The 9,606-nt window shown below is 40.1% G+C and overlaps 1 protein-coding gene across 1 annotated transcript; it reads right to left on the bottom strand.

Annotated features, from left to right (window-relative positions):
- Window positions 1-1,117: 1,117 nt before the first annotated feature.
- Window positions 1,118-3,169, bottom strand: LOC121943047 (retinol-binding protein 2-like). The gene is made up of 4 exons (XM_042486418.1): window positions 3,033-3,169; window positions 1,878-2,056; window positions 1,666-1,767; window positions 1,118-1,306 (listed from the first exon to the last, which is right to left on the bottom strand). The coding sequence occupies exons 1-4, from the start codon at window positions 3,103-3,105 to the stop codon at window positions 1,253-1,255; spliced, it is 408 nt and encodes a 135-aa protein (XP_042342352.1). The 5' UTR covers window positions 3,106-3,169; the 3' UTR covers window positions 1,118-1,252.
- Between the last annotated feature and the right edge of the window lie 6,437 nt (window positions 3,170-9,606).

Genomic DNA, 9,606 nt, shown 5'->3' with positions numbered 1-9,606 from the left:
TTACATTCAGAGCAATTATTAGAGCATAACAAAATATTATGCAAACAAAAATTTTGACTCCGATATCCAAAGGCTCTTAACTCAAGAATATAAATAATAGTTAGCCAATATGTTTCTTCATATAAACAAAAAATAAACAATAACATTGTCTGCATAAAGGTCAAACTGTTAATGTAAAAAGGAAAGCTAATGTGCAAGGGCACATGGGAGAGCTGGTTGTCTGGACATTATACACCAGCATTTATAAGCTATAGTAGATGCTTACATTTATATTTTGCAACAACAGTAAATTGTATTTTATTGCACAATTTGCATACCAAACTGTAATATATTTGTAATAACAGGTGTTGACCCAGTTTTTGTCTAGATATCTGAACATTTCTAGATAACCTTTTCTTTTATTGTTCTTGGCCGTAAAAGCTGGCCTTAAGACTTTTATTTTGAAGAAACAATGTTTGTTTTCCGGTTGAAAACTCTCTCTGCTGTTTTGACTTGACGCAGCTTGTTTTGGCGACGTGGATCCTGCAGCGCTTCCTGCGGGAGCAGCTCAAGATCCGGCAGAACATGTTGTACCTGTGAGCGCGAGCTACTTTACACTGCAAAAAATACACAAACTACACGACAGCAACCGGACAGCTTCACTTACAGTTTAGCGAACCAAATGGGAATTATGACAACGGGTAACATGTTCTTTTTGGGTTTTTTTGTATGATGTAAACCTTTCAGAGAATTTTAGATTGAAGTTGAAACTTTAACTAGTTTTATTTTTGGCACTTTTTTTGTAGTGCATCATCAGCGCCCTCTTCATAGTAGAAATATTCTGAACATATTTAAGAGAAATCTTTAAGTGCAAAGGTAAATTCCCAAAACTTGTATAACTATATTTAATGTATGCATGCCTAATCTTAAATATCAATAGCCAATATGTAGCCTGTATTTGTATTTAATTTATTATTATTTTTTAATCTCATTTATTTATTTTTTTAAATTCAATTTTCTTTTATCTGTATGAATGTCTGTAATGACAGGAGTGTTTTTAGTACTTATAATGGAAAAGTATAGACAGGAACTGAGAGAAGCTGGACCTTAACATGGAAAAAAATAATACTACTTGCTCTACAATTGTCTGACATATTTTAATTAAAAAACATAATTAAAAGATATTAAATCAAGCCATTACAGGTTTTCACAATTACATTATAAATAGGCAGAAACATGCAGAAACACACAATAGACAGTTTTAATCTCCATCTTATTGGGCCTTCTTAAATACTTGGTGGCAGATTTTGTCGAGCACAGTGATTTCCTGCAAAAGAAGAAACAGACCTTTAGACTGCGAGTCCAACATGATGCAACAGATGTATCTCTCAGTTACGCAATCAGGCATCATTATATCTATGTGTTTTAGATAGGGACTCATTATCTTTTTTTATTGTTATTGCGAAGATCTAATCTGAGCTAAGGGTTGGGAATGTATTTAATTAAGCACCATACGACAGAAAGTGTTTTCTCTTTTAAATTGTGTTTACTTTGTAGTAAAGTGTGGCTAATTGAGAGACTGGATTTGCAAGCTACTGCTGTAGCTACAGCCAGTTTCCTGGCAGATATAGCAACATTTTTATAACACTCCCATGATTTAGTAACAGGTGTCACACTTTCTCTCACCAGGTGTAGCAGGTCTCCCTCGATCCAATGTTTCCAGCCACGGTTTTCTTTCTCCCCTTTCTGAACACATATCAGCTTGTCCCCATCCCAGGTAACCAGAGTCTGATATCAGCACACAAGCATACAAAAAAACATTTTTTTGAAGGTTATTATTCAAAAGTGAGAGACTTTCTTAGTTCAATTCAGTGCAAAATCCAAGAAAGTAGTCCCACCTTGACCTTCCGGTTGTCCAGGCCCTTTGTGTGCTCCTCAAATTCCTCTCCCACGGTGAAGTTGACCTCGTAGTTTCTGAAGGTGCTCACAGTCTTCGTCTCAAACTTGTCTCCGTTCTGGACAATCACTTTCGTCTGATGCAGGTGGGAGGCTATCTTTCTGGTGGCAAAGTCGATATCTGCAAGCAAAAGGGATTAAAAGTCAGTGGTGGCAGCATGAATCATGTGGGGATGTTTTTGACACACTCAATTCTTATGTGCACAGACACACTAAAGCACACAACCACAGACACACATGAGACACTCCAGGCCACTTATTATGATTCCTCTCCTACTGGTCCATTTGACAGTCTCATTTACCCTTTAAAAATGACCTTGCCCCCGAGTCAAATGAGTTCCTCCGCCCCGTTAAGCGCCAGGGCCCCGAGATCCACACGCCCCGACCGTTTAGATATTCATATCCCATTTGCCTTAACGTAAAAATTCAATTTCTCCCCATCACTCTTACAGACGAGGCCCCTATATTTACCCATCTAAATAATATTTTTGACCCATTTCCATAAGGATGTCATTTTCCTATCCGCTCAATGGAAATGAGGTGGAGGCATTCAGGATTTCCCCGGATTTTGCGCGAGCTGAGTGTACCGGGGTTGTTTTATGAATTGCAGATAGAGTCGTGAATAATGAAAGTGTTTCTGGGCCTGATCAATGGCGCGCCAAAAGGAGGAGAGAGAAAGATGCTCTCTGTCTCTATTTCTCTGTCTCTCTCTCTCTTTTATGACGAGCTGCCCCGCTGCCTGATCCAGGGTCGAATCTGTCTTCCTTTTCTCCTGATCGGGAGGATGGAAAATCAGAATGGAGTGAATCAATATTTATTTGGCGCTGTAACAGACGGCAAGCGCTCACAGAGTGGAGGTTAACTTGGCCTGACAGCGGCTCAATGAGGAAATGAAGCAGTGCCACAGCATTCCTCTTTTTTCCTCTCTCTCCTCCTCCTAACGCTGTTCTATCACTCTTTCTGTCACATGTGTCCCACATTTTTAGCTCCCTACTTGGCTGCATCTTTAAATGCAAAGTTTTAATTGATTTTGATGGTTACCATGCCACAATCTCCCTTTTCATACAGTTTAGCATTAAGGAAAACGCGCAACTTACCAAGGGCCTTCATGACATCCTCAAAATTGTCGTTGGTCACCATCTCCCAACGTCCATTGTAGTCTGCAGGCATTTTTGTTTGAAATGGAGGTAGTGGTTTGCCTTTAGGTGTGCTTGTCACAGTGTGAGAGCGAGAGTCTAAGCCCAGCCCTTTAAATACACTGCGTCTGTGTGTGCGTGTGTGTGTGTGTGTGTGTGTACTAAAGGACAGGGTCCGGCTGATAATTCTTTCAGGACAGCGTGTGCGTATGTTTGCATGCTAACAAGTTCAGGTTGTGTATTGTCAACAGTCTCCTTCATTACACTTGCACATGCAACGTCTTCATACCTGCAGGATAATTTGTGCACCTGTGTCTGTGTATTGTGTGTGTGCAGACTGGCTGCACTTAAAGAGTCCGCTGTACTTTTCTTCAATCCCCTCCCAACAAAGCCAGCTCTGGCAATTACTTGTTCTAATGTACTGGAATGGATGGAAGATGGAGGGAAGCAAGGACAGAAACGAGCTCTGATTACCTCAGCTGCCCTGAAGTTCATTTCTTGCGTCTTTTTTGGGGCCTGCAGTAGAAAGATTTCTCTCTGGTTTCATATCAAGGAACAAAGTTCAAGGGAAGAAATTGTTGACTTAAATGCAGCACCACAGCAGTATTTACCAGACCTGAGCTAAAGCCTTTTTTTGCAGAAATGTCTTTCAGGATTCCTGACTTTAAGTTCTCTTTAAGAATCAATCCAAGATAAAACACATTTGCTTGAGTGACCTGGAGCTTCTTTATCAGCAGCATATTTCTAGCAATGTGTTTGTGTTCAAAGTCTGTGCAGCTTAGTTATAGTTCTATGCAAAGTTCCTGTCTGGTTTGTATTACTGTTACCGTTACCACCAGACCACAATTCATTATTCATGTTGAGGAAATGTGAACTGATTTGAAGTTGCCAACTAATACCGCTATGCTCTTTATGTCAGACATTAACTGAGGCTGCCTCTAAATTGCAGCCACAATCAATACAGTCTGCTCTCAAAGAGCATATCGTAAAAAATACTGCGCCCATGATATGATTTCACAAGTTCAACTAGGGGGCTTTATCTGACAGTGACATCAATCTGATCTTGTGGAGATGGGGTTGTATGTGGAGGGTCAAAGGTGAAGCGAGCGGTGTGTGTCATGATGTGCCAGTGGTGATAAGATGCATTGATGTACACGAACACTTATCTCCTATCCATAGGCAATAGGCAGATTGTGATGTGTGCACTCATTTATCTGATTTACCTCATTGTGCAGTTGTTATGTTTGCAATAAAATGTGTAGTGTATATTCCATATTTTCTAACAAACACATATCATTTTAAAACATTTTCATGCTCTCGGTCACCCATGCAGCATTAAGATTCAGATTCAGGTTCAGACAACTTCATTTATCCCAAAAGGGCAATTCAGTTTAACAATCAACCAGTCACATAAAACAGTAAAAACAACATTCAACATTGCCATGTCAGTGGCGACAGATTAACAGACGGTCAACCTGAGCAGAAGCAGCAACACACAGGTCATTTCTTGCGGGCCAAATCCCCAAGATACTGTTAGAAGTTCAAAGCAAAATTCAAATTAAATTTTTGGCTTTATGGCCGCAACATCACCGTTTTTGTCCACACTCATCAATCTTGTTTTCAAAAGCAGCTGGCAGATGTTTTTTAGCGAAAAAACTCTACAATAGCAGACAAAGCAAGCAACTTGCTAGTGAACATAGTGGAGCTGAAATCAGGAATTGTTAGAGACCAAAACGGAGTTCAAAGGAGAGTGGATGCTGGATTAACATTTGTCAGGTGGACAGAAACATGACATCAAATAAATGCTAATGTTGATCTGTGTGTAATGGATGTGCACCGTTTGCTTGCGTGTGATGATTTATAAGGTAGGAATATGTCAGTGTCAGTTTTTCAGCCTTCTGCAAGTGGCTAGAAAATCAAATAAAACCATTTTAAAAAAAAACATTTTTGAGCATGCCATTTTTACAAGCATAAACTGTGACCCCTTTTTTAAAAACTTTTTTTTATTAGGCAGTGTCTTCTAGTGGCTGTCATAACTATCATAGGAGCAAAGGGGGAAGTCAGGCGTTGTAGCATTAATATAGGGAACAACAAAGTCTGCATGGTGACATTGTCATGTGAGATATTTTATGTGATGTATGATGTATACATCACCTGAAGTTACGTCAAGTAACAAACGTAATTAATTTCAGCCATACTGTGAGCTTTTCGTCTAAACCTTACCAAGGAGTGTTACAAACCTGATCGTGTAGGTGCAACTGTGACTATTTTACAATGTTAATCACTAGTTTAAAACAACCTCTTCTGTCAGCCACTGGTTTGTGTGCTAATTTAGGAAATGCTCCTGTGAGTCGTATTTAGGGGGTGGGAACCTGGATCTTACAGGGTCATATAGGTAAGAGGACTTGTTTATAGCACATAAATTATGAAAAAATGCTGAAAACAAAACTGCAAAACTTGTCAAAGCAACAAGTTATAATACTACATTTGGACATAATGAATTGTCTGTTTAGTCTGCATACAGTCAGTCTTCAGCTGAATGAAATGATCCTGCATAATTTTGGTTCAAACTAAGTGTCATCGCAACCCTTGGGTCAAAGGAGATAATAAGGTCTTCATACTGTGCAACAGAGAGACAGAAACTTTGGCCCTGAAACTGAAATGAACTGAAATGTCCAAAAAGCAAGCAGGAATCCAAACCACAAAGTCCAAATGAAACACAAATGAAAAACTAGAAGAACTCAGATGGAAACAGGAGCAAACAACACAGAGTCTCATCAGTGGGAAAACAGTGAAGATAAGAGACAATGACATGAACAAAGGGCAAACAAGTTTATATACACAGGGAACCAATCAAGACAAGGACACACAGCTGAGGTAGGGGGACAAAGGAGAAAGGAGGGAAACACAAGGGTGGAGCAAACGAGACTAAAACAGAACAGGTGTGCACGGAGGACTAACAGGGGAGGACAAACGAGACAGATAAAAGAAAGGGGAAACTAAACAGGGAAACACACAAAGACAGGAGATAAAACCAGACATGACACACGAGGAGTGATAATAGAAAATAAACAGGAAATAGAACATGACTAACAAGAAACAAGAACAACACAAAGAGAAAACCCAGAAAAGAAAGTCAACAATATAAAACAACTTAAAATCATGACAGGTACTTTACGTATGCACAGTTTTCTGCCAAAGTTGGAACATATTTTCTCTGTGCTCTTTTCAATAGCTTGGAGCGGATTCATATTATAGCAGTCACCAGGGGCATAGGTAAGAAATGTTCCACAAATTGCAAATTGAAAAGCTAGGGAAAGAAACTATACTTATAATTATAATGATAACATATTTAAAATTATGTTACAGAATTATTGTAATTCTTAAGGACCTTTCAAAGTTTCTTTTTCTATTTTATAATTTTCAGGAATTTTCTTGTACTTTTTACTAATTTCTTGCTAATTTTGGGGTCATTTCTTCTTTTGTTGCAAATTGCCTTTTTCCCCCATCTTTTTCAAAAGACATTAAGCCAATTTACAGATTTTTCAGTGGTTAAAAAAGGTGATTTCACATATTGATTCATGTTATTGAATATGTTGCCAGACCACCCTTGATCAAATCTGATCAAACCATAATCAGAAGTCTTAAGACTGAGTTGGCAGTGTGCCATCTTAAATTAAAAGTATTGTTATGTATTATATTATTTATTTATTAGTATTTATGTTATATGTTAAAATACAATGCTGAATCTGCACTACAGAAACACACTGACCCCACTTCTACACATACATTTTTACATGACATGAAGAATGACTGGGTTTAGTTAAACAAACAGACACATTTTTGATACAGGGATTGTTTTTCTCAAGCTTCACCTCAACTCAAATTCAGGGTTGGTTGACTGTTTTGTCCCTTTCACCACACAGGGGCAATGTTGCTACGTACAAGTCACAGCTTTCCATGAAAAGAGGTAGCAATACCTTGTGCTCAGGGCAAAACAGTACCACATGTTTTACTGTGATCAAAGTTAAGATGACACAGACCCATCTGCCAACCGAGGGCCGACTTAGTGGAAATCTGTTCTCTGTGGGTTGCTGCTTTCGTTAGGAGAATTGGAAGGAATTTGTAAGTTGTAAGAACAGGTTAGAGAGAGACAATAAGTATGTCACAGTCAACAAGAATACAAGAGAATATGAATTTGAAACTGGACTTGGGATACAGAAAATGACATCTTGTAAGTAAGACAGGCTGAATCCACTTGCACATGCACATTGATGCTTGCACGCTGACACACGTACACAGCATCTCATAGACTTATGCAAATGCAATTAGGGTAGTTTTAATAATGCATGACAGCGCATTCATTTTTAATTCTGCCTAATTCACACCTAATGGCGCTTCCTGAGCCCCATAACCTTGGAGGCACACACAAACACACACCCGCACATACACGCCTGTCGTTTTGTCTGTGAGTTGATTGTACGTATCTGCAAGTCAGTGTTGAGTGTGTTTGTGCACAACTTGGCTGCAGATCACACCCTCTATCTTTTGTGCATTACAACAGCATCTCATTATAAGCAAACATCATATAAAGTGGGCTTCAAGTAATCCTGCCCTCCTGTTTCCTATGACTCCATTTCTCCTCTCTCCCTCTGAGAGTTGAGTTTTTTATCTCTCTATCGCAAAATACGCTTTCAACAGTGAGAAGTGCATTGTGCTTGCATGCTGTGTCACTCCCCGCAATACAGTCTCAAAATCCTGCTTGATTCAATTCAATTTGCTTCATTAGCGTGGCATTCAAAGCAGTGCATTACTAAGTCTTTACATCCCCACATGCAGCTCCCCTTGCGGCCCCCTCATCTCTCCCCCATCTCTTCCTCCTCCCCGTTGTTTCGAAACATCAAAGGTTAGATTAATCACAATCCTCCGAGGGGACAACTGATTGAGAAAAGGCTGCTCTTTGTTATGAAACCCTCGTCATGAATTTCAGCAGAGAGTAGATATATTTGTAATGTATTTTCATCCCACCCATGGACTCTAATAGTGCAGCTTCGTGCTGGGTGCTTTGATGTCCCAGTGAGAATTGAAAGGGTCCCAGTGTTCCCACACAATTGAATGAGTTTTGCTTTTATCCTCCTTGTGGAAGCTGTTTAGAAAAAAAAAGAAGCGCAGTGGTGGAGTTACACGTGCAAGATGAAAAGTAGCAATGTTAGAGGAGATTCCACATACAGGAGGTATGCACATACACACACACACATATACTCAAAAAAATTGCATTGTCATACTCCAAAACCTTTAAAATCTCAGGCAGAGGGCAAAAACTAGGTGAGTACCAGTCCATTTTCTTGTGTGCAGTCCTTTGGAGCAGAAAATAATAAGTCTGCAGGTTGGACAGCCTTGATGTCAATAGACAAGGGCCCATTCAGGTGCCACAGACACATTCTCAGAGCGAGGTACCTGTGGAGACACCTGCCATATCAAGGTCACCCTGTGTGTGTGCCGCTTCAAACAAATACCCAGGTCTAAAAGAAAACACAGTGTCCTATGCATTTGTACCCCGTCATGAATGTATGCATGTACTGTAGGCGTTTGCCTTTGCTTGTTTGTCCATTTATGCATGCTAAATGCCTCTCCGTGCCCGACCATCATCGCTCTCCAGCAACGTCTGCTTTGATCCGACCTATACCAGCCCGTACCCGAGCCCATTCTCCTCACCGCTTCCACAGAGCATTAATCAAATCCCATGTTCCACCTCTGCGTGTGTCATCTCCGTCCCCTGAGGGGAAATCTCCTGACCTCCACCAATCCTCATGGTGCTTCCTCACCCATCCTCTCCCAGAAAAGAGCGTCCAGATAATCATAGGGAGAAAACATACTGTAAGCTTTCACTATTTTTTTTTTTGTGTGTGTGTGACTCTTTTTCTCTCAGGAAGTTTGAGCTGGAAAATAGAGAGGGGAAGAAGGGGATGACAATGCTAAATATTTCATGTTTTCCTCTTGGTAATTCCGTACGGACGGAATGAGACCTCGTTTTCCGCAGAAACATGAGCAACTGTGGGACTGATTGAGGGAGCCTGGGAAGCTCTGTGTTTCTCTCTATTTTTTGCGTCTCTGCTCCGAAATAGGCCTGGATGGTGATGCATAATGCATGGGGCTTCCTATGTGGAGCTGGAAAGGGCTGTGGGTCCTGAGGGATCAGCCAGGGAAAGGGTGTCCAGATTCACATTCTGCAGTGTAGGACCGGGCCCATCAAGTAAAGGAGATGGAGGAAAAAGATTACTCTGCCCTGTACTCACTCCTGTGTTTTTGTGCAAGTGGCAGAGATAACTTTAAGTACATTTTGATTACTCTGGTGTTCTTATACATCAGAGATAAAAGGCAAACAGTCTAGATCAGAAAGCATAGTTATTATTTGTTTTACTGAGAATCTTTACTTCTTCCAATGTTCACAAGTTATTTATAGAGACTACATTTGGAAATATGGCATCTATGTGTTTTGTATTAAGTGGAGGAAGGTTACAGTCTCCCAACTTCA

The sequence above is a fragment of the Plectropomus leopardus genome, chromosome 5 (genome assembly GCF_008729295.1).
Source record: "Plectropomus leopardus isolate mb chromosome 5, YSFRI_Pleo_2.0, whole genome shotgun sequence".
Lineage (NCBI taxonomy): Eukaryota > Metazoa > Chordata > Actinopteri > Perciformes > Serranidae > Plectropomus > Plectropomus leopardus.
Note: the sequence above shows the minus strand (reverse complement) of the source record. Positions and strands in the feature narration are given on the sequence as shown.

Bases quoted from the DNA above. Each gene is read 5' to 3' on its own strand.
- LOC121943047 (XM_042486418.1), bottom strand. From the start codon at position 3,105: ATGCCTGCAGACTACAATGGACGTTGGGAGATGGTGACCAACGACAAT. The intron at 2,057-3,032 runs GTAAGTTGCGCG...TTTTGCTTGCAG, and splicing joins GGATGTCATGAAGGCCCTTG to ATATCGACTTTGCCACCAGA. The intron at 1,307-1,665 runs GTGAGAGAAAGT...CTTCTTTTGCAG, and splicing joins AGGGAGACCTGCTACACCTG to GAAATCACTGTGCTCGACAA.